The 26,087-nt window shown below is 30.6% G+C and overlaps 4 protein-coding genes across 4 annotated transcripts; 2 read left to right on the plus strand and 2 right to left on the minus strand.

Moving 5' to 3' along the window:
* Positions 1–1,275: 1,275 nt before the first annotated feature.
* LOC112767298 (cleavage stimulating factor 64) lies at positions 1,276–3,849 on the minus strand. The gene is made up of 6 exons (XM_025813172.2): positions 3,606–3,849; positions 3,308–3,346; positions 2,711–3,223; positions 2,531–2,626; positions 1,609–1,794; positions 1,276–1,533 (listed from the first exon to the last, which is right to left on the minus strand). Exons 1-6 carry the CDS (start codon positions 3,774–3,776, stop codon positions 1,408–1,410), a joined length of 1,131 nt encoding a protein of 376 aa, XP_025668957.1. The 5' UTR covers positions 3,777–3,849; the 3' UTR covers positions 1,276–1,407.
* Positions 3,842–5,703, plus strand: LOC112767299 (transcription termination factor MTERF15, mitochondrial). The gene has a single exon (XM_025813173.3). The coding sequence runs from the start codon at positions 4,449–4,451 to the stop codon at positions 5,442–5,444; it is 996 nt and encodes a 331-aa protein (XP_025668958.1). The 5' UTR covers positions 3,842–4,448; the 3' UTR covers positions 5,445–5,703.
* A 3,681-nt stretch (positions 5,704–9,384) lies between these two features.
* Positions 9,385–13,574, plus strand: LOC112767300 (uncharacterized). Its single transcript, XM_025813174.2, has 9 exons — positions 9,385–9,865; positions 10,892–11,092; positions 11,211–11,299; positions 11,390–11,528; positions 11,888–11,962; positions 12,154–12,275; positions 12,355–12,430; positions 12,540–12,599; positions 13,172–13,574. Exons 2-9 carry the CDS (start codon positions 10,958–10,960, stop codon positions 13,298–13,300), a joined length of 825 nt encoding a protein of 274 aa, XP_025668959.1. The 5' UTR covers positions 9,385–9,865; positions 10,892–10,957; the 3' UTR covers positions 13,301–13,574.
* A 3,860-nt stretch (positions 13,575–17,434) lies between these two features.
* LOC112767302 (uncharacterized) lies at positions 17,435–22,835 on the minus strand. Its single transcript, XM_025813175.3, has 5 exons — positions 22,611–22,835; positions 21,930–22,006; positions 20,125–20,231; positions 19,525–19,645; positions 17,435–17,896 (listed from the first exon to the last, which is right to left on the minus strand). Exons 1-5 carry the CDS (start codon positions 22,732–22,734, stop codon positions 17,564–17,566), a joined length of 762 nt encoding a protein of 253 aa, XP_025668960.1. The 5' UTR covers positions 22,735–22,835; the 3' UTR covers positions 17,435–17,563.
* Positions 22,836–26,087: the final 3,252 nt, after the last annotated feature.

The raw sequence follows: 26,087 nt of genomic DNA on the forward strand, positions 1-26,087 counted from the left end.
TTTTGAACCAATTGCATGAAATCGCGAGGGTTCGTCTCAATAACCCTAGGAGAATGCGTGTATATTATCACCGGTTGCCGTTGCTGTTGCTGCTTGTGATTCTGATTCTGATTCTTGCTGATGCAATGAGATTCCTTGTTGATCTTGAGATGCGTGGTGGTGTTGGTGGTTTTGTTCTTCATCGCCGGCATGGCGGTGCCACCGCTTTCTCTCTTCGAGTGCAAATGCAATGGCGGAGGGGCCATTCTTGATTATAGAGAGAGAGTGGTTTATGCAGTGTTGGTTGTTTTATATCTTAATTAATTTGTTAATTGCGTATAGTGTGGGAGATTATCTTGTTAAAGAAGGAAGATTAAAAATGCTAATAGAGGAAGAAGGTTAATTAATTAATTAAATAGTTAGTTAGTTAGTTGGAGTTTGTTTGCGAAGCAAACTCTCTCCGTTCCTATGCCGATGCAAATTATACCTAACTTTTCGCCATTACGTGGGATTCGATCCAAATCTTTTGTCACTTCTTTCTGTTATGCCTTTCTTTTTTTATTTCGTGAATAATCTTTTTGTTATTATCTGCACTACTTATAATAACAAATTAAGAAAGATCAGTAGTTGGTGAAAAAAAGAAATAGAAATAGCAATAAGAGCTACTAAAGTAATCAAGTATTTTCTAAACAGAGAATATTTAATATCATCGTCATAAATACTAAATAAAGTATTTATTACAATTTAAAATGTCATAAAATAAAAAATAACTAAGTACTTTATTTAGTTTCTATAAGAGTATATCCCGGAGATATATTTATACAAAATGTTATGTCATTGTTTACTTTCTAGATGTAAGTAGATACTCAATTATCATTGCTAAATGTTGAAATATCTTTGTATTGTTGTCACTTTTTTTATATTTAGTAAATGTAAAAAATGTTACACACGAAATTTTGACAGTACAATTATCTGAAAAAAATTACCGATATCTTCGCAATAAATTATTGTTAAAATAGCCTACAAATATTTTGCAACGTTATTTTTTTATGTCAATTTTCTCAAGATTATTTATTGATAAGTTACTGACAATTGTTTTTACTGGTAAATTATTTAATTGAAAAATATAAAATGATATCAACGATATTTATGAGTTTTAGTTTTTAATGAAATGTAAACTCATCTTAGTTTCAACCAAATTGCTTATCTTTTTCTTTTCCGCCCCATAATATTCTCATTATTACCCGTATGTATACCTGAAAATGTAAATTCCTAATATGGACTATGACTATGGAATTGAGAAAGCTTATAGAATTAAATTTCTTAGCATGATTATACGATTGAATTCACTCCTATTTAATTATCAACCTCTACAAAACTTCATTGAATCCAATAAATTTGATCATAGAATAATGCCTGCCAAATACATCATTGACGCAACATCTGTTGAAGCTGCAGCACTTGATTTCTTTGTTCTGGAGGAAGTAGATTTATCTGCTCTGGTGTGAGACTCATGACTTGTTGAAGTAGTGCCTTCTCCATCTCCGGGGTCAACTACACATACACAAATGAATATCAAAACACTGAAGAACAATCCATACAAAATTAATATTAATTCGCAAAAATTACCGCGGGAGGCCGAAGTGGTTGATTAGCAGCTCCCATCAAACCAGGCACTACAGATGGTGGTCCTGGAGGCACAGAAAGCGGTGTTGGGTTTTCCGAAGGACCAGGCATCCAAGAAGACCCTCTATCAACGTGCATTGCACTTCCAGCTTGACTGCCAAAATCAGGCCCTAAAGGCATATTCCCAACCTGATATGCAAATATCACTTAGAATACGAAAAACCAACTACTATGTTTAGTTTCAATATACATGGTCATTATCATCATAAGACTAAATACTGGCCCTCAAGTACTTTATTTCAGTGTTTCTTCTGTTCAAATCTCGACAATCAACTTAGGTTTAAGGATAGTTATGTGCACAAACAAGAGTCACATAAGTGGCAGAAAGAGAAAATAAAAGAAAAACGAGAACAGGACGCTAACTAGAGTAATCAAACCGCTACTTCTGTTAACAATTGCTTTGATGATATCTTAAATTATCTAGTTAAGTAAACTAGAAAATATAACTTTTTTTCTCCACATCAAGTATTCTGTAATTAATAGGTATCAACTTTCCAATTCAATAATTCATTTATCTCCATGGCAAATTTTACCTTCAAAACAAAAAGAGCCATGTTTTCTTGTAAAAGCCTACTGTATATATAACCCCAAACTCATCATAACAGTTCTATACTAGGCATATAGGTTAATGGCAATAACATCTTAAACAAAGAATAGATTTCACTTCAGACATGTAGGATCTAATTAGCCAAATAAAATTTGATTCTAGTCAGGCATGCCAATGAACCAAGAGTTAAATTCATAAGGGTAACAAATCATATAAATAGAAAGCAAAAAATTGAGCAAATAAAAACAAAAAGTCAAAAAACCAATCAAGCCCTAAATATTTTTATAAGAGTTCATGGGTGCTCACACATGGTCATACCTGATAATGCGATTGCGACGATTGTTGACTTGGAAGCAGGGGGGTCTGCCCCTGTGGAAATGTGGATCCACCACTTGAAGGTGGTTTTATACCTGGCTGCAAATTTCATCAATAAAACAATATTATTAAAACTCAACAAGACATGGGATCATAAATTGTAAACAGAAATATTCAACTCACAAGAAACATGGATTGCGAAAGATTGTGAGGAGCACCAGCATGTTGAAAACCCACACTGGCACCCATTTGTGGAGGGTACTGGGAATGGTAATTAGGTACTGACGGTGGTCGGTGCTGCGGTGGCAACTGTGGTTGCAGAGGCATATGTGAAAATCCAGGTGTCTGCAATGGTTGTGCAGATGAATGGAGCGAAGGGGTCGGTACGTTTGGAAGTTGTGACGATTGTGGAAGTGGCCCCGAACCCACTTGGGGAGCGAGATGTCCTTTAGGTTGCTGTGGCAGTTGGGAAGAGTGTGCGGCCATCGGCTGAGATTGATGACTCATTGCAGGAACAGCAGTTGATGAGACCAGTGGTGGAGGTTGGTTTGGGTGTTTTCGCAGAGGAATTTGGGGTTGCGATACACCTGCTTGATCCTGAGAACCACCTTGCCCAGGCAATAAAGGGGCAGGCTGAACGTTCGGCTGCGGCGACGGCTGAGTGTTTTGCGGTACAATTGGCTGAACCTTTGGAACCTAGAATCAAACATTTTCCACCCTCAATGAACGAATTTCTACGATTGTGAAACTGAAACTGAAATTGAAATCGGAAAAACATACCGCTTGAGGTGGTTGCACCATTCCAAGCATAATTTGTGCCTGGTTAAACAAAACAAAATGGGAAATTCCAAGTTAAACAACTAATTCAGAAGAACCACAAAGTGAATTGAAGAATTAGCAAGAGTACACTTGAAAGAGTGGAAACTGTTCAAAATAGGGATAATCCATTCTTGTAACTTGTATGATTAAACTTAGGGTTTCATGTTATAAACCTAAAGCTGCAATTATGAAAAGTTACAGCAATAAGGAAAAACGAGTTTCTGGTTAACATAGGGTTCTGGAAAAAGAAAAGGAGAACCTGGAAGAGAGCTTTGGTTAACATAGGGTTCTGGATGAGGATCTGCCTGGCTTGTTGCTGGTTCTGTTCAATCAGATTCTTCATCTGAGACATTATATCGTACAGTTGGTTCTTCGACATTCCGGCCAGGTTGGCCGATAAACCCTCGCCGCCGATCCGTTTTTCCGACATTCCTGAAGTCGAAGAAGAAGACGTGCAGAGGAGAAGGTTTTGCTAATGCTATTTGTGGGTTTCTTTTTTTTTTTTCCGTAAAAGCTATTTGTGGGTTTCACTGAACCAAGTTTTGGGCCTTTTTTGGGCCTTTTGGGCTTTAGTGACCCAAAAATCCGTTTGCTAATGCTTTATATTTTGTTTTGATGATATGCTAATGCTATTTGTGGGTTTCACTTTCACTGAACAAAGTTTTGGGCTTTTAGTGAAGCCCAAACTTTTTTGGCATTTGGGGCTTCAGTAAGGTTATTGAAAACAAAAAATCGTCACCAAGAGGAGAGGTTTTGCTCATCATTTTTCTCTCAACTGTTATTCAGTTCAGTGCAGTGCAGTGCAGTGCAGCAGCTCCGTTTGCAAATCTTGAAGCTCTGCATCAGTGAGTGATTCAACCATGCGTGGAGGTGGAGGATCAAATTAGCACTTAGAAGAGCAGCCATACAAAGAAATGATGCCCAATTTTCTCTTTTCAAGGTTAGCTTCTTCCTTTAAAACCCTAAATCTCAACAACCCCAAATCCCAATTGAATCTTCTTCAACAGCATAAATCGCATCTCATTTTCTTCAATTCACTCGCAACCAAACATACCAAACTCCCAAAAGATCACAACTTTACAATCTCCTATCTAATCGCCGAATGCGGATTCTCCCCGAGACCGCCGCGCTTTTGTCACAAAAGGTTCAATTCAAAACCCCTGAAAAGCCAAACGCGGTCTTAGCCCTCCTCAGACAATATGGATTCTCCGATACGCAGATCGCTAAGTTCATTCAGAAGCGACCGTTGTTCCTCCTCACTGATGCGGAAAAGATCATTAAGCCCAAGCTCATGTTTTTCTCCTCCATTGGGATTCCACGTGTTCTCCTCCCAAAACTTGTGATTGAGAACCAAAACCTGTTAGCGAGGAGCTTGGAGAAGTGCCTCATTCCGCGCTATGAGGTCCTGAAGAGTGTTGTTCGAAGTGAGCAAGAAATTGTTTGTTCATTGAAGCGCGGTGCAATGGCTTTTGTGTTGTGTGATGTGATGAAGAATTTGATTCCCAACACAAAGGTTTTGAGAGATTTGGGTGTGCCTCAGAGTTCAATCTCACTGTTGGTTATGTTTCACCCGAGCGAGGCGTTTATGAATCATGAGAGGTTTGCTAAATGTGCGAAGTTGGCAAAGGAAATGGGGTTTGATCCTAACAAGTGCAATTTCATCAGTGCCGTACATGTGCTCTCGCATATGGATTGCGCCAAGATGGACCGAAAAATGAAGTCTTTGGAGAAATGGGGTTGGTCAAAAGAGGTGTCCCTTTCGTCGTTTAGAAAGTTCCCTACTTTTATGTCATATTCGCCGGAGAGGATCGAGCGGGCGATGAGATTCTTGGTGGAGGATATGGGTTGGTCTTCCGAGGACATTGCGAGGTTCCCCACAACTCTAGGATACAGCTTGGAGAAGAGGGTTATCCCTAGATGCCATGTGATTAAGGTCTTGAAATCGAAACGACTCGTCAAAGATCAGTTATGCTTGGCGACATTCATGTGTATGAAGGAGGAAGAGTTTTTGGAGGACTTTGTGACTAAGTATCTGGATCAGGTGCCTCTTCTACCTAAGGTATATCAAGGTTTGGTTGATTATAAGGATTTACTTTAGCATTGGAGATTTTTCTTACTTTTGTTGTAGACTTGTAGTTGTGCATTCATTGCAAAGCTGGACATATCGATTTCACTTTTTGTGCATGGATTTGAGACTGAGTTGCAGTTCATTGAGAACTTGAGAAGGGCATTGTTTGCATAAGCCATTGATTTTGTATCATGTTGATCCCTTACAAGTGGTTGTTAGTTTTGTTATTATCTTGGATAATTATTTTGATGGCGCATAAACACAATCAGCAAAGATGCTTATTTTCTTATGATCTGTGATTTATGTTAATTATTTTTGTTTGTCAAGGGAAATATTTGGTTGAATATCATTTTGTACGATAATTGTGCTTCGAATTAGAAGCAATAAGTGATAACAAACATAAAACAACAACTGGTTCCTTATTCTAATTCCACTATATATGTTTGGCTATATGGGTCAATTGACGACATAATACCCTGTCATAAACCATGTTAATAGACAAGTCATTTAAAATGATATATTTAATCACCATCTATCTATATTGATTTCTTGTTATACTCTTACCTATTATTTTGGTGAATGTTTTAGCCTTTTTATTTTACCCCTCTATTTCAATACTTCACATTCTTATATAAGTATATGTTTGATGTATGCTTTTAAGTTCATATGCTATGGAACTTTGATTATCATAGACATTAATTTAGAGGTTCTTGTAATAGCAAATCATGGTAAAGTCACTATTAATACTGACATTCGAATATTCAATCAACTGTCCTGTCGAGTGTTTTGGTACATTGGCATATGTTGAGACCTGCTGGTAGAGAAGCTTATGTCTATCTAAACCAGCATAGAATTGCTTGGCAACATGGTTTCACGCGAGTACTGGGAATCAGAAGTAAATTGTTTGTGATTTTCTAGGTCTAGCTAATAAATGTTTCTAGCTGCAATAAATTGATGATCTGGTAGATCCCTCAAACTAGCATGAGCCATCTCTGATTCAGTAGATACTGGAAACTCACTTTATTTAATTATTTGGAGGTAGTTTTCCCTTTTCATTATCATCAAAATTAAGAGCAGTAGTTCTATGTTCTATGAAGATTGTGGAAGGTTGTTGCTTCTATTATTCTAACTTGAATTTTGCTGTTTCAATGTTTAAAAGCTTTCAATGAAGTTCTCCAATAGTTGGAGGGTCTTTTGAGCCATTGGTTTATATAACATGGAAATGTGTTTATGATAGCACCCAAATTGGATCATGTGATTTGGTAGCAACTTTGCAATGAGGGACATATTTGGCTGTAATTACAAGAGAGCTGGATCTAAATTTTTTTTTAACCAAAGATAGGAGATTCAAACCCGCAACCTCTTAATTGAATATGGGGAAACTATGCCATTTGAGCTATAAGTCATTGGCAGCTGGATCTAAATTTAATGCTCACAGAAACATTATTGCACATAATTTAATTTTTATTGTTGATGGTATAAAAGTTTTACACAGATATTTAGTCGTTTATTGACTTATTAACACAAGTAACTATATTTTTAAACTCACTATTTAAAAAATCATCTATAATAACCCATCATTTTAACATCACCAAATTTATAAGATTTGGTTAATTCAATTTTACCAAATTAATTATACTTTTTTTTAGTAAGTTTTTTGTTTTTCAAATTTTGAAGAGAGCTCTAAAAACATGTGGAGCTTGATGGAAAGCAGCTACAAAATTACAGCAAAAGCACACCAAATCCCACAATAGAAGAGACACAAAACATGTCTCCAACTAATAGCAACACTAAATTTAGTATGTTATTGGATCAATATTATTGACATTGATCGAGTTATATTGATTCCACGTTATACTAAATTCTTAGGTTTAAAAGAAACCGGAGAAACCCAATTATGTGGTCAAGCAAAAGATTAATCTTTTTAGTATTTTACACTGGTGTTTTGACAATTTTAACCGTCCATCTCAATTATAAAAAATATATATAATATATTAATTAAAATTAACCATTAAAATTATTGTAACCAATATTTTAAGAAATTTTGAAAAATTTTCTATAAGTTAATGAAAATGGACATCGTGATTGATAATGAATATTTCGGTCAATAATACAAAAATAAAATAAAAAGAAAAAGACAAATAGGTCCCTCACCTTTTGTCCCGTCAATATTTTTGTCCTTGATTATTGAAAAATACTTTTAAGTCTCTGACCTTTACAAAACTTGGACAGATCAGTCTCTCCGTCCAAATGCTTCCGTCAGGGACTAATCCGTCCAAATGCCTCCATCAGGGACGGATCCATCCAAATTTTGTGAAGGTCAGTGACTTAAAAGTATTTTTCAATGGTCAGGGACAAAAATATCCACGGAACAAAAAGTCAAAAATCTATTTATCATTTTCTCTAAAATAAAAAATAGGGGAAAATGAAATGATTCAAGAGTTATTGGTAACGTGGGTATGCCCCATAAATCAAGAATTATCCCTCTCCAAGTCACGTGACATTGATGGTGTGAATGTGATTGCATGAACACAGACAAAATTGTATCACCTTGGAAGCATGAACTCAAATTAGAGCACCACACACTTTCTCCAAACCCCCACAAGATTCCACTTTTTAGCAACACTTATTGTGTTATCATTTTCTTCTTCTAAAGTAATCATTTTCTCTCTAGCCATATCAATGCCCTATACAATAAAACTCTATTTTAATTTTAGCCACGCGTTTTCATTTGGACTACCATTATGAATTATTCAAAGATTACAAGGAACCATTCAGAAACATGTAATTATATCATATCATATAATTCACACAAAGGAATATATTATTGTTATGGTAAGCTTATTCATACGCTATAATTAAATATTAGAAATTCCATGATGTCCTTAATCATTAGTTCTCAGCAAGTCAGCATCAATAAGTCCAATTCACCTTTCTAATGTAAATCTTAGCCCTATCTATGTAATTAAGAAAACATACTTTATAATTAAGTCATAATTTTTAGTTTTTAAACTTTTGTACACACTAATAAAGTGAGAGTAAAATAAATAAGTAAATTACATTGAGAAATCAATAACATGAAATGGTGATGCATGAACATCAATTAGTAGTAACTTGCAAATGCAAAAAGCCAATAATTCATTAGCTATTCTGGATTGATTCCATAGGCTTCATTAATTGAGCATGCTAAAATTGAATAAGACAACTAACTTCTAAAATTCAATCACATGATATGTCATACATATTTGTTAGTGTAATAAACAATATATAATAACCACCTTGTATTAGTTGAATGATCCATTTGTTCATTCGTTTAAATAAATATAAAAAATTTAAATTTTATTTTGTACATGCAATAATTCATTCGTTTGTTATAAATTTTTAAATGAAACTCTAATCTATAACAAATTAATTTTTAACTTGTTGGCTTAGAAAATAAAGCGAAAGCCAACAAACAATATATAATAACTAGCTTGAATAATATGTAATAATTCATAAACTAATCTTTCAATATTTGAGTCCATAGTGCATTAGTTTTTTTATCTCTAAACTTAATTCAACATTGCATAAAAAAATGTTAATTTTTTAAAAATATAAGTTAAATATCTGTATTCTAATTTAATTAATTAATCTAAAACTTTTGGCAATTACTAACACATAAATTCAATAAATTTAATTTTGATATATTATCATCGTAAAATTATTTTACATGTGTATTTAATTATATAATGTTACATTAACAAAAATAATTTATATTAACTCTGTAAATAATTATCTAAAAAAACAATTATAATTATACGATTATAATTATACGACTCTGTAAAATATTTTACACCATAAATACATCAAATTAAACTCAAATTCCATATCAAAACAACTTAGGCCCACCAATCCACCATAGAGGCATAGAAAACTCTATGAAGCTTCTGGAACAAAGGATAATAAATAAATCCAAACCTAACACAATCAATGAAACTAAGTAGTAGAAGTAGTACTACAAAGTAAGAACTGCTAGTGACTTGTAATGATTTTCAGATGATAATAATTGAAGTCATTGTTGAAAATGATTGAACAACATTGTGCTAGTAGCCTAGTACTATTATTAGGGTTTCCTATTTTCTTAAAAAAGAAAAAAGGAAAATAATAAACCAAAAGAAAATTGAAGAATATTGTAGAATTTAGGGATAAAAAAAGAAGAAAAAAGAAGAGAAAACAAAAAAGAAAAAAAAGAAAACAAGAGGCGGGTGGCAACAACCTATAATCTTTCTTCCTCATCCTTTAACCTTATACCTTACTTCAACCTCCGATTCCCAAATTCCCGATTTTATCGTATTAGGGTTTTTTGAATTCAAATTTTTTCCCTTTGTTTCTTCGATCATCACTGCATCCATCTTCAAATTTCATGCTCTCAGATACACACGCGGTTGCAATTGCTCCCTTTTAACGTTTAGGTGAGTCAACCAATCTACGCATCGGATGCACTTTGATTCGGTGAATGTGATGTTTTTTTTTTTGTTCGTTGTTACTCTCAGTGCTCGCAAAGCTGAAAACTTTTTCTTAATGGGTTTCTGAAAATACTTAAATTGTGGATGGTGGTTTGATGTGGATATCTTATTAAATTTTTTTTTTAAATTGTTTATTTGAATTGCATTTTGGTTAGCTTCAATTTCTAAAAATGAAAAATTTATTTTTCATTTGATATTAGTTAACTTTGATTGTTACTGATGACAGTAGATATTTATAGTCGTAACTGTTAAGGATTGATATTAATTCCAGAAGCCGTTAATTACCAATTTTTCAGGTTTGAAACAGTATTAGTGAATAATTCATTGCTTGGTGATGTTAAAAACTTGATTTGCCTTCATTTTTCTGGTTGGATTTGATTGGAGGATCTGTGATATTGGAGTTGGTTATGTTTCATTTTGATAGGAAGCTACATTTGGGAAATTGGAATTGAATGTTTGGAGTTTTGGGTGAAACTTTGGTATATGTACACAAGGTTGAAGCATTTGGTGTTTTGGTCTTTATTGATTTTTAAGGTTTCGGCTAAACTAAGTAAGAAAAAGTGCTATGGCAATGCATTTTGTGTGTCAAAGAATTTTTGGTGTCTTTGATTGGTACAGGGTTTCCCATGGGAAGTTCTTACCCTTGACTTGGGATAAGTTAGCTTGTAATGAGAGAGATTGGAACACTTTTTTGTATTGCTATTGTTAGTTTGGTTGTGACCTCTTGTGTCCTTTTCTTTGACCAGGATGCCTTTTCCTTCATATTACTTACATTTCTTCTTTACTTCTCTGGATATTCTTTCTTGATCCAGAGGAAAGGTGTAATTAATTAATTAGTTTTTCCTCTTTGACACACAATAGGCATATACTTAAGTTTCTAATCCCCTTTCCCGTAATTCATGTAACTTATGTGATCCTTAAATTATCAATCCTTAAATTGTGTTTTCATTCTTCTATTCATTCGTATAATAGGTGAAATTCGAGAAAGTTTGGAAATCACATATTATCTTCAAGGGACTTCTCATATAAGGCTTTGCAATGTTGAATTCACAAGAAATTATGAAATTCAAATCTTACCAGAATCAGGCAAATTTATTCGTGAAGGAATATCTCTTAGCAGATCCTCTGATTCCTTATACATCCATTATTGGTGGCATTTTTGCTTGCAAGATGGTATGCCACAATAGTCTATTGTATTATGCTATAATTCTATTTCTTAAGTATGCACTTAGTACTGTCATTATTCTATCATTTTGTATTTATATTATATATAAGTGTTTCCTGTTTTCAGGTTTATGATCTTACTCAGCTTTTTAGCACTGTTTACTTTAAGACCTATTCCAGCCTCACTAAAATCCAGCGCATCGAGTGGAATAACCGGTAACTGGAAGTTTTTGCTAGTAGAGAATCTCTTCTTTTGTATTCGATGATCTAAATATGTTTCTGAATATTTTCCTATTTTCTGTGCAGTTCTATGTCAACTATTCATGCCATTTTTATAACATCTATGTCATTGTACCTGGTGTTTTGCTCAACTCTATATTCTGACAATTGGTCATCTGAAATTATTACACATAGAAGCTCACCAGTGTCTACATTTGCTCTAGGGGTAGGAATGATCTATATCTTTCTCAATTTGGCTTATCCTTTTCATATTCAGTTATCCTATTTGCCATTTATCTCTGCATGTCAGATTTGTGATAAATAATAATGACATATAATTATCTCTGTATACTACCTTAATCTAATCGTGAAATGCCTAAATGATTGAAGGCTTCTTTTTGTTGCTAGGTTTTCTATTATTACATGAAATGCCTTCATTTTCAATATATAGATCCCATGTGAATATTACCTTCATTTGAAAAAAGAAAACATGTTTGTAACCCGTATTATAAGCTGGTAACATTTTCTATCTTTTTTTCTGGTCTAGAAGTCCATATTTCTCACATAGTGAAGTTCCCCTGACAGGTTTCTGTTGGTTACTTCATCGCTGACCTTGCAATGATATTTTGGTATTTTCCTTCTCTTGGTGGATACGAGTATGTAAGGATCATTCCTTTTGACTAAACTAGCCTGTCTCTTTAGCTGAACTCTGTCATTCAAGTTTAAGATATTTCACTTGATAGGAACCCGGCTGGAGATGATTATGGCCAGAGTTTGCTTTCCTTCCCCTTTCTCCCTCTTTAGGTTGTTGATCGGGTATTTAATGTGACTTCATATTACCATTGATTCAGGTGATTCATCATCTGTTATCTTTAGTAGCAGTCGCCTATTCAATGTTGAGTGGAGAGGGGCAGCTTTACACATACATGGTCCTGATCTCCGAGACAACAACTCCAGGGATAAATTTGAGATGGTATTCATGTGCTTATATCTGAAATCTAATACATCACGTAATGTTGTTCTTTATTGACGTGCATATTTTTTGTGTATAGGTATCTAGATGTAGCTGGAATGAAAAAGTCCAAGGCATATCTTGTCAATGGGGTTGTAATATTCGTTGCATGGCTGGTAGGTTCATCGCATTCTATGTTGTAATATTCGTCTTGAGTATTTGCATTTCCATTCTCGTCCTCTGTTCGTGTCGTCTATCATGCTAACAGAAATGGTTTTTCCGCAGGTTGCCAGAATAATTTTGTTTGTGTACATGTTTTACCACGTCTACCTGCACTATGATCAGGTAATAGATACTAACACACTTGATATAACACTTGTGTTGTAATTGAATTTGCGATTTTGTTGCAAGTAGATGTAGATCTTAACATTGAATTTTTTTTTCCTTATTAATATAGCTGCATCTTGTACTGTGTGAAAACTGACATAGAACTTGGATCAATTTGTTGACCAAAAGATCAGTTTTTCTATAATGAAATATAAGTAATATGCTTGTATTGTGTCAAATGGATATCAATTTTGGGATGTTCAAATCTTGTGATTAAATTTACTAAAATGATATGTGCGCATAAAAAATAAGCCACCAAATGAGGCTTTGATGGTAGTTGTTATGTGCCACAAAAAATCAGCCACCAAATCAATCACCATGTATTTGTGTATAAATACGTGTGTTGTTTAACTCATTTCCAATGTATATTTGTATTCCAATATGTATTCTATATGGGTGGCTGATTTGGTAGCTATTTTTTCTGTACACATAGCATGGTGGTTAAATTTAATATCACTGTGTTGTGTGGGAAATCAAAACAATATTTCATATATTTTGTGATGAGATATGATTGTTGAATTATTGAACAGGTAGAGCATATGAGCACCTTTGGGGAAATGCTAGTTATTGTAGTGCCATTGGTACTATCAGCAATGAACTTGATTTGGTTCTCAAAGATTATCAAAGGCTTAAGGAAGACCTTGGCCAAGAGGCAGTAACATAATATATTTTGATGGATCTGCATAGTTCAAAAATTTTGAGGAAAATGAATTATAGGTTACACTGTTAATATCCCTACCAACCATCCATTCATCTCTCTCTTCTGATGTAAACTTAAAATGTCATGCTGTTCACTGTAAGATGTAACAGAGCAGAAAGGATTTATTTAACTTCTGTGGTTCCCATGTGAATCTGAACTCATACATTTGTCTTTGTATAAATGTGTTATTGCTATATATATATATATATATATGTCCTTGTTAATTAGTTAAATTTATTTCATGTTTTGTTAAATGTAATTAATTTCGTTCCATCAATTTGGCATTGGGAAATGATATAGTAGTTATGCAAGTTAATACATGTACTGGAAAATGAAGACTATGTATAAAAAGTTGGGACAAGCATTTTTCAATATATATATATATGATCATTTCAATCTTAAAACCTTCCTTTGTAACCAAAAAAGTCTTGGTCTTTTTTGTCCACATTACAATATTACTTGGGGTGCAATTTTATTTTGCTTGGAGGACCATCATCTCAAGTCTCAAACGAGATTAGTATATGAATACTGAACCCAATTGAATGTTGTATTATATAAAAGATGATACTTATCATTCCAAATTTTACTAGATGTATAATAATAATAATAATAATAATAATAATAATAATAATAATAATTCTTTTTTTTTTTTTTTACCAAAGATAGGAGACTCGAACCCGCAACTTCTTAATTGAGTATGGGGAGACTATGCCATTTGAGCTATAACTCATTGGCAATAATAATAATTCATTGAGAGTACACACCAAAATAAATTCATTGAGAGTCCTTAAATGACATTTACTATTGCAATACCAAAAATTATTTTAAAAATAGCTAGAAGCCTTTTTTTTTTTTTTTGGGTATACAATACACATTCACATATGCCCAAGGCCAACGTATATTATCTATCTTTAATCCATATACTCTTCAGTATCGAAAACTCTTATAAATACAATTCTAGCGCGGTGAAAATACAAACTCAGAACAAGGAGATTTGCAGTCTTGTGTCTCGATTCTACATATTCATCTTCCTAACAGTCCCTCTTTATCACAATATTTACACCTTAATAAATCATAATTGATTTCATTCAACATTTTATAACACCATATATAGGTACAGAGACATTATACGAAGTTGGGTAGGAGTTTAAATTCATGATTGCTGCTGCTTAATTTAGTTTCAATTAAAATTAATTTTATTTTTATGAACTGATTTAAATTGATGCATTGTATTATAAATTGGTTTAATTGAAATTAATTTCTTATGTGACAAAACAGTTTGGTTCATTTTCTAAACTATTTAGAATGATTTAGTGCATTTTCAGTTCAGTTTATGTGAACACTATAACATCCTACCACACAGAGCTTTATACCTAAGATGTAAAAAAGAGGTGCCGAGGCGCTACGACTTCTAAAAGTATATATATATAGTTAAAAAGGGTTGTACCTAGGAGCTTTTGAAGGAAAGTTAAGACAAAAGCGTTAAACAGAAAAACGCATCACTCACGTAGACGATAAACGTAGACCGGATAGGATAAGAGCGAAGCAAAACATAAATACATAAAAGAAGAGTTCCAAGAAAACAAATAACAAAACTTCTTACTCGACTCGCGAAGTTATAACCGGTCAGAGCATATATACATATATAAATGAAAATCCCCAAAATACAATTTACATATATAAATGAAAATCCCCAAAATACAATTTACAGAACCTGTTTCTCCAAATCAACCTCTAGGTGGGATAAAGCATAATATACATATATAGTGGAAATATAAAAGTATCTACATATATATCGAAACCAAAATAGAATCCCCAAAAATCTAGAATCCTTCGTTTCAGAAACTTCTAGAATGCCTCAGCGAGGTGTCTCACGTCCTGCATCTGAAAACCATAAATATGTATGAAGTGAGAATTGGAGGTTCTCAGCATGGTAACGGTGCCCACATAACTAACATATAATATCCCGGAAAAGGCATAGGCGATCCTAAAACTTTCGACAATAGATTCAAACTTAAAACTAAAATTTAATACCATAAACAGGGTGAGGTATCTAAGAATTTTTTATTCTATCTCAATTTCTGACTTAACTCCTGAGTTCATCTTCTTTCCTCCAATCCTCCGACACACCGGTGCACAGACAAATAGTGCATACAAAGAAAACACAAGTAGTTTACAGTTACACCAAACAGAACATATAGCAGTAGTTAAGCATGAATATCAGTTAAGCAAACCCAATAATGCAAAATCAAACAAGATACATAAATGCATATGATGCTTGTCTTTCCTACTAGCCGTGAGCTCACGTGTCGGTTACTTTTCCAGAACCCGACACATCCGATAGCTAATCCGGATATGGTTCTCTTGAAAATTGGTGGGCGGTACACCACCACGAACCCCACCTGGCGGGCGATATACCACCACGAACCCCACCATTGCGAGCGGTACACTACCACGAATCTCGCAAGATCTTCAATTAGAAAAATAACATACACGTGGACGGTAAGCCACCACAATTCTCACCTTCTGTGAGCGGTAAGCCACCATGATTCTCACAGACATTTCGACACTGCGCAAGCGGTAAACCACCACGATCCTTACCAGGTTAAAACTCAAAGATCAATTTCATTTTAAATCATTATAAATCATTCATTCATTTGTTCATTCATTAACTCGTATATGCATCTCCGACATTTTCGCAACTTTTTTGCACTTCTTCAATTACTCTCAATCATTTAATCATCAATCATATATTCAACCTCAATAATATCGATCAATCATTGTCATTACAGCCTTCTTCATGTTATATTCAACACTTTCTCAAATCATTCACATTAACTCGATTATTCATTACATAACCTACAAGTTTTTCAAGTTCCAATTCAACCAACTATACCCAAAACATGCCTAAACACTTTGCATTTATTCCACATCATGAATAACATTCACAATTCACTTCTCCTATCAACAATTCAACATCAAACAACTTCATTATATATATATATATATATATATATATATATATATATATATATATATATATATATATATCAACCACATATTTATTCACTAACCAAATCAATAACCAAAATCTATTCAAGTTTATCCCACGGTCAACTAGCATAAGTTTTCACGTTACATTATATTTTAATTACCAGAAACCGAAACTATACTTTGGTCGATTCCTCCTTATGCTCGAAACGCCTCAATCATCCACCGTTTCTCAAGTTCCAAGGCTCCAACTCCTCACTAATTGAATTTTCAGCGCCGAGGATTCAATTTTAAGCTTCCAATATCCACCAATTTAACTCCAAAACACCCAATTCAATTTAATACAATCCAAATTCACTATAATTAACATAGAGTTTGCTAATTAATTATTCATAAAGGGTTAAGTGGTTTCTTACCTTATCCACTCGAAATTAGGATGAAATCCAATAGTTACTCACTACTAAAGTACCCCTAAACCATCAAAATTACAAAATCTCTCAATATCAAAACCTAAAAGTACAAACTAAAGAGAGGAAGAATTGGGAATGAAATCTCAAATTTCTTAGCAAATTGTTAGATGAATTTTTTAGAAAATTCTGAGACGAATGCGTGACCTCTAACAACTCGTCAATTGGAGCTCCGGGTTAAAAGTTACGTAAATTTAAAGTTAAAAAGGGATTTGGAAGCTAAGATTTCACGTTTCTTCTTTTACTTTCAGTGTGTTCATTAATGTTTGGGGGAGGACGAGGCTGAAGCAAGTGTATATATACGAGTGTATAGGTGGGTTTGGACCCACTTAGACCCGATTCATTCGATTTAGTCCGTTGGCCCATTTTTTAACAAAAAATTTTAAAATTAAAGTCAAAATTTATATTTTAATTATTTCTATTTCATTAAACTATAAAATTAAAATTTTTAATTTCTTGAATTAATAATTAATTAATTATTCATTAATTACTCAAAATTTACAAAAACCCTAATTATACCCTAATCGGATTCCTTACTAGTAGAAAAACACTAATATATACCGAATAAAGCCATTAGAAATGGATTTGTTGGTAATTAACTAATCAGGACTGAATAATTTGTAAGAGAAGTCATGTTTGATGAACCTTTTACTATTATTGCATGTGATGAATACAATAATAATTTAATTAAATTACACTAAGTCCCCTTGCCTAAAAAGTTGAATGCTAATTAAAAAGTATTTAAATATAATACAAATTCATCATCATATTCTTAGGTCTAAATTTATATAATTATTGTTTGGGGTAGATGATGGTACAAAGATACTAGAATTAACAGAATCAACTGCAGTTGTTGCTGTTGTCGTCGTCGTCGTCGTCGTCGTCGTCGTCGTCGTAAAATGCATTATGTCTTGTTTTCCACTCTCACTATTATGCATCATCAATTTTAGAGGCCCAGTACTAGTGTTAAAAGAGAATGAGACACCAGGAATAAATTGATGAATAACTCTACTACTATTACTGTTATTATTATTATTATTTTCTTCTTCGTTTAATTCATCGTCACAAGTTAATAAGCCTCCACTTGATTCAGCTTCCTGCAAGATGTACCAACAAAATTCATTATAATGACAAAATCTCATTAACTAATTAATTAATATTATTATTTAGACTCTATTAGATCCTGCAAAAATATATATATTTTTCGGTGCGTATTTTCTATTTTTAAAATAAAAAACTCAAGTGTTTCATTTTTTTTTCAAAAATATTTTATATACATTAAAAATTAGTCATCAAATTAATTATTATATATTTTTGTACATTTTTTTCATATTAATTTGTATATTTTTAATTAAATAATCAGTCAGCAAAATATAATAATTAAATCTGTTTAATCAAACATATATATATAATAGACGTATAATCAAATTTGTTTACACTTTACAGTAATATAATAAAAAAAAAATTGAGATACTAAATATTTATATACATTTCTATATGTGATGAAACATGATTTTGTTTATATATTTACATGTGATCCATAATTAGGTATTCATTCATAACTGGCCAGTCTAGCTTATGTAATATATTGTTGACAACTTGATCTAATTAATAAGCTCATTTTTCAAATTAAAATCGTGTGCGGAACAGAAATATAAACCGCGTAATTATGGTTTAATAAATAAAAGCAACATGTCATGTATATAATGTCTTAAGGCAAATATAATCATAATGAAATAATATACATGAGTGTATATATATATATGTCAAAATTATTTGTGTGGATGGTGTTTATATATATATATATGTTTAATTATTTTGTTGATCTTTATAATTTTACCAAATTTATAATTAAGTCTTTAAATTTTTTTAATTAGATTTTTATACTATTTTTAATTTTATAATTAGGTCCTTGCTAATATAAAGAATAATAGAATTAGGGCTGGTAATATATATCCTACCCACAGGTACTCGACTCGTTGTGAATAGGATAGGGTGTAGTACGAGTTTGCCTGCGGGTAGGGTAGGGTACAAGTTCAGAGTATACCCTACCCGCACTTCTAATATATTATATAATATATGTAAAAGTTATGTATATAGTGAAAAAAAATGAATGTTGAACCCATAATCTTCCTCTTATAAAAATTTGAAATAACTACTAAGTTAGTTGATGATCATATTATTTATAATTTTATATTGAATTTCTTTAACATTTTATTGTTTTTAATTTTAATTTTAATTTAGTTTTTTATTTTCTATTTTATTAATATGTATAAAATTTGTAATGGTTGAATTTTATATTTGCTTGAATTTTATATTTGCTTGAATTTTTTTTCTACAGGTAGGGTCGGATAGGGTAGAGTAGGGTTTAGAATTTTAGGGTGCGGATAGGATTAGGGTTGAGAGATTCTCAACTCGCAGATAGGGTAGGATAGAATTTTAAAAAAATTTTCAATTCGCAGATAAGGTTAGGATAGAGTCCAAATCCTACCCTACCCTACTCATTGCTAGCCTTAGATAGAATTAACGAAATATTTCTCCATCAATTGAAGGTACTCACAATTAAGAACTTAATTACATCTTTAACCACATATTTTTTGAAAATAAAAAATTTCCGTTAATTTTAACCTTTTTGAATTTGATAAAACTATAAGGATCAAAGAGTAATTAAACCTAAAATCAAACATTTGGTTTTATATTATGCATGGTTTTATATAAATAATACCTGGTTTAGATCATAATCAGTTTCTTCACTGATTTGTGAAACGCCGTTTGATAGATGAAGGTCTTCCATGGGAATCCTCCTTTCATAATTTGAACCTCTTAAGTTGGTCACTATCGATGATCTGAAGTATAAAGGAGACCAAAATAATTAATATACAAAATATATAGAGAACCAACATTTTAATTAAGTAATATTAGTCCCTTTTTCAGTTAATTTTTTTTTTTAGAATTTAAATTTTAAGATTTATAATTTAAAATTTAGGATTTAAAATTTAAAATAAATAAAATAATTTAAAAAAAAAAGTCAGCTGAGTGAAAAGTATTATTCTTAATAATATATGTCAAATTAAAATGATACAAAGTGATATATTATATATACTAGAATTTTATGCTATTAATTAAATTAATCCATAAATCATAACATAAAATATTAAACCAATTATGTCATTTATCTTGTTGATGAACAGTAAATAATATATGATTTTTTTGGTGTCTAATTTTTTTCTTGGTGTCTAAATAATATATGATTAATTGTATGTGTGGTGTTGATACATTAACACATATAATATTATTAAAATTATTATTAATCCACATGAGTTACCTTTTTGGTGAAGGAATGGAGGTGATTTTGAGATCCTTAACATGTTGATATTCTTCCATCAAGTGATCCACTGAGAGGGAAGCATGTCCCTTCAGATTTCTGTACATCTAATTTAGAAAATCAAAAAGTGCTCTTAGATATATCTAATTAAGGTACATACACATGTATAATTATATGGATATAAATTTTCAAAAAAAAAAAATTAATAAAAGAACACAATTAAGATAAGTTTATACACTGTGAATATAAATTAATTTTATATGTATATTTATTTACGTAATACTACATTAATAAAAATAATTATCTTTTATATTGATCACGTGTATGATAATCTAAAAAAACAAATGTAATTATATGATTGTATAAAATATTTTTACATTCTCAATGCATCAAAATTAAACTCGTATAACTATATGCCATAAAATTATGTGGCCTATATATACACTAGCTAGCAAAGTATGACTTCATTGAATTAATCATATTAGTAACAGTTGAGAATTTGGTGGCAATTAGAAGAGAGACAGCTGTAATATATAGGACTACACATTTGGGTGCTACAAAATGAAAGAAAGTAGCTAGTTTTTAATTTCATTTAATTTTTCAAAGACAAATAATCACACTAAAGAGACAAGCTAAGGGGAAAGTAATAACTCCATTTTAGTTAATAAAGCTTGCTTATCTTCATTTTTCATAAAGAGCATATATATGCATATGTACCTAACCTAACCTAGAGTAGTGTCCAAAGTTGCACATGCATGAGAAACACATTTAAAAATTGTAATCACCTTTTAGAATGCATAATATTATAGAAAGAGTTTCAAGTATATCGAGAACGCCGGTGTTTCAGTTATTTTAATTGTTGAGCTGAATTATAAAAAAATATATAATATATATTAATTAAAATCAACGGTTAAAACAACTAAAATATCGGTGTTCCTAGTACACTTGAAATTTTTCTAATATTATAATATAAAGAGATAAATCTTAAGAGTTCTTCAACAACAAAGCTAATAAGAAAAATAATCTCTTGCTTTATTTCATCTTTACATTTATGTCATATATTAATATTAGTAAATGACTAAATGTGCACTATACTCTTTTTTCAACAAGTAACATTCATCATCATTAATGTGACAATATATATATATATTTCCAACTAATATTGTTGTCTTTTCCTAAAGAAGGTTATGTTTGCTTTTTTCTATTTTCTTTTTTTTTTTTTCTTTTTCAAGAGCAAGTCCAAACATATATTAGGACAAAGGAGGAGAATTAAATTGAATCACTAAAATAAAAAAAAAAAATTAATTACACGTTTATATATTACATCAAAGCTAAGTATATGTACTTATAGAAACTAAGGTACAATAAATATCCTCTTATAAAATAATTCTAATTAACAAATGAAAGAAAAGAAAAGTAAGAATATGCTAAATTAATGTTCATTTTATCCTAAATATAAGGATCGGATAATATTGTAAATTAAATGGATTTACATATATACTAGTTAATAGAATGTTTGAAAAGAACATGAAATCTTAAAAATAGAAAAGCATGTATAATATATAAATCTTAAATAATTAAATTAATAGAAAAGAACTAGGGCTATGTCTTTGATTGATTAAAATTAAAGAGAGATGTGACATAAGTTAGAGAAGGAAAATTAATCAATTTTTTTGCCAGCTGGGGAATAATATATATAATCATCTCAATCACATTTTTTCAAATGAATCATGGCCTTTTGGAACCTAACCACTACTTTTAAAAGAAAAGATGAGAATGAATTGAGATAGAAGAATAATTTGTACCTGAAGATGGCTTTTGATGTGAGCAATTCTTAATCCTTTCACTGCCATCTGCTGCAAAATTTGCTTTGGAGTTGCCTCTGTCAAACAAATTAAATTTGATAATTTGTTAAATAATTTTCATATTTAATATATATATGACTTGATTAATCATATATATCAAATACAATTAATTAACCTTTCCCCTTTCTTGTTTGTTAATAATTAAACACAAGAATTAAAATAAAGAGATGAAGCAATCCCTTCAATATTTTTTTTTTAATCTTTTTTTAATTACATATCAAATATATGTTCATATTATTAATTACCAAAAATCAATTACCACATGCCATATAGTAGTAAATGATACTTCAAATTAAACACAAATTTCTTTATTTTTCCTTCATCTTTCATGCTAAATTTTTCTTATTACCCTAATAATTTTTAGGGAGCAACCAAGGTCAAGGAAATTAAATTAATAAGAATAGTTAATTCAAATAATAAAGTGTGGTGGTTATTATTTTATTAAAGAGATCAACTTGAAATTTGAAACATCAAAATTTTCTGATCATGAAACTGTGCATAGCTTTATTTGAATTTACTTTTATTAATTTGCTGAAACCCTAGCTAGGTAGAAAATGAAGAACATGTTGTAGTGGATGAATAATTAAGGGAAAATAATTAAAGAAAAATTAAAGTACTTACTGTGTTTTCCACCAAGGCTTTCAACAGCTTCAACAAATTGTTCATGGAGTTCAGGTGTCCATCTCAACCTTGGAAGCTCTGATTTATTGTATTGTCTTACTCCAATTTTCTCCCAATTTCTCATTTTTTTTTTTATTTTCAATTGATCGGCAGAAGAAGATAATGAAGAAGCTCATCAATAATGGAAGAGGAAGAATATATATATAAATAAATGAGATTGGTCTTTGCCCTTTTAATTAATTAATAATGTGAATGCATGAAGAAGCAACCATATATAGAATATAATATAGACTATAAAGAATGTTTCCTAAAAGTATATATATAAATGGTTTTTCTTTTTTCTTTTTTCTTTTTCTTCTTTATTCTTTTCTCTTTTTATAAAAGAGATATGTAAGGAAGGGAGTTCATTACAAAACATTATATTGCTAACTTCTTCCGTTGACTAAACAAAACTTTTCAAATTTGGTGGAAACTCAGGTATAGTCGACTTCACGTGAAGTTGATAACTAAGAGTCGTTAGATGAAAATTTAGTCAAATTGGTCAAATCATCTAACAGTTATCAATTATCAACTTCACGTAAAGTCGACTGCACCTGATCAGTTTTCACCTTCAAATTTAAAGCAATATTTTTCCAATTTTTCTAGAGTTTGATGTGATCTATTTTTCCATTTTTCAATAATAATAATAATAATAATAATAATAATAATAATAATAATAATAATAATAATAATAAATCATCAAATACTCTTCGTCAAATTGTTTATATATATATATTGAAATGTTTTAATTTATTTGAAGAAAGAAAAACAAGTATATGTTAATTTACATAGAGTTGGAAAATAATAGTTGCTTTTAACACTAGCTAGTACTTTATTTAATTTATTTTATTTTATATAAATTCTTATCATCACGTTTTCAATCATTAATATAGTGTTATGGAGGAATGAAACTTCTACTACTCTCCTATAATAGCTCAGAATAATATATATGGATGAGAATAATATATATATTAATTAAGTACTTACAATCTCTATATGGAAATGATTGCAGTTTGATCTGTTTTGAATTATTTTTACCAGAATGTAAAGTTGACAAATTTTCAATTTTTTAGAAATTTCCTTAGCTTTATCTTTTTCTCTATATTCTACCAAAAAAGTTAATATAATAATTTTATATATAGTTACGTTTTTCTGAATATAATATTTTTTTTTTGGACATACACCACATGTATAATGTGTCCCCCATCAAATGAGACAATCTAAATGGAATTATTAATATGTATTCATAGTTTAATGTGTATATAGTATTTAAATATCGTTTTAAGTTAATGTAACACACCATTTTGTATAATTTATTTTTATATTTATTAGTTTTCCTTCAGCATACATATTCATTCCTTTAGAAAAGGAAATTACCATGTTGAGTTAGTGTGATCTAATATTCTATGTATAGTTATATACTAAAATTAGCTATTAAATCATTAATATATATTAATTCATATTTTTTAAATTAAATAATCAATTTAGAGAATAATCAAATTTATTATATTAGAATAATTAAACTTACTATAAATATATATATAAGTAATAACCTAATAATCTATCTAATAAAAACTCAAAGGTTGTAATGTAAATATATACGTATAAAGGAAAAGAGAAAAGGCGAAAACTCATGTGCAGTCGACTTCACGTGAAGTTGATACTTGAGAGTCATTAGATAATTTAACTAATTTGACTAAATTTTCATCTAACAGCTCTCAGATACCAACTTTACGTTAGTCGACTTCACCTGAGTTTTCACCAAAAAAAGAAAAAAAGAATGAGAATAATATTGAATAAGAATTTGATGTCAATAATAGACGGTGCCTACTTTTGGACCCATCTATCTGTTTTGATACTGCCGTGTTCAACACTACACCATATACTGCTCCAAAAATTCAAGCACCATGGAAAAACAAAACAATTAACCTAAACAAATTAAACTTAAATTTAATTTCTTCAAATTAAAGGGTTTATTATATGATCATATATTAAGAATTTCGCTATACCTACACCCTTTATTATTGTAGACATTATTTTGGATCAGTATTTTATCAACATGTATTTTTTTTATTTTTAAATTAAAAATTAAATATATAATTAATTAGTAGTAACATTTTTTTTATACTACAAATATTAAGAGTGTTTGGTGTATAAATGGTATTATTGATATTAATTGTTGGAGACAAGTTTCCTGTGAATAGCCGTCCATGGCAAAACACATGCACTCTCATTCATTATTATTTCCCTTTATACAACAAACTAATAGTATTTCTTTGACCAGTCCCCTCTTTTATAAGATTATATATTAGGTCCCACTTTCATGCACGTAAACCCTAAAAACAAGCATGCAAAAAATTCTAGGTATCATTTTCTTCGTTCACACTATTATTATTAGGTAGAATTAATGAATGAGTTACATTGTATCTTTTTAATGTTTAAGACACAAAATAAAATACAAATATTCTGCGCACAAAGGAATTTTATGGATTAAAGTTGCAAAATTACTTACAAACCTGGCATTTTTTTTTTGTTACTACTTACACTATTTTTTAATTCAACAAGATTAAAAATTAATTTATTAGACTGTATTTAAAATGAAGATTGAGACTGAAATTAAGAGATATAGATTAATGAAAAAAAATTAAATTAAGTCTTTATATTATATTTTGTGTAAAATTTATTGGACTAAATTATGTCCCAGTATTATATTTAGTTTAAGATAAATATAGAGATTGTAGTAAATTTGAAATTTAAAAAATTAAATGAATGTATTTTTGAGAAAAAATATTATTAAAGTTTTAATTTTCATTCCAAAAAAATTTAGTCTTCTGTGTCTCTATTTTTTAAGGAATCGAAGAAATTTAAATTTTATATTCTGGGACTAAAATTTTAGTTTCAGTCTCTGACCACCAAACATAATACTAAGTCCCAATTGCCTAATCTCCGTCCTAATATCTAAAACAAACGCTACCTTAGGAATAAAAATTCTATTTAAAGATTTATTGTTAGATAATAATAAATTGCTACATCCATAAGACGGGATTTATTTAAATCTTTAAGGCTTGTTTAAGTGAATAAATAAACTAAATATATATACTTGACCAAGTTAAATTAATTATAAAATTTTCATATCTATATTTTCAAAAATGATATGGAACCTCATAAGTTTAATACATGTCAAGAAACAAAATCTATTAGATTTAATGTTATTAGACCAATTATTCAGAAATATTTATATTCCAAAGTGATTATTATTTTTGGACGTGAAAGAAGTATATTATAAATTTTATATTATTTCTTAAATGTGGATTTTAGGGTGGTGTGTGTTTAATTATACATGTAAGGTAGACATTTTCTTTTGCCCCTTAAATTATAGTTTTTAGGACAAATAAAATACACACCTCTAACCTCTTTGATTTGTTCCACAGTTTTCCT

The sequence above is a fragment of the Arachis hypogaea genome, chromosome 17 (assembly GCF_003086295.3).
Source record: "Arachis hypogaea cultivar Tifrunner chromosome 17, arahy.Tifrunner.gnm2.J5K5, whole genome shotgun sequence".
Classification (NCBI taxonomy): domain Eukaryota; kingdom Viridiplantae; phylum Streptophyta; class Magnoliopsida; order Fabales; family Fabaceae; genus Arachis; species Arachis hypogaea.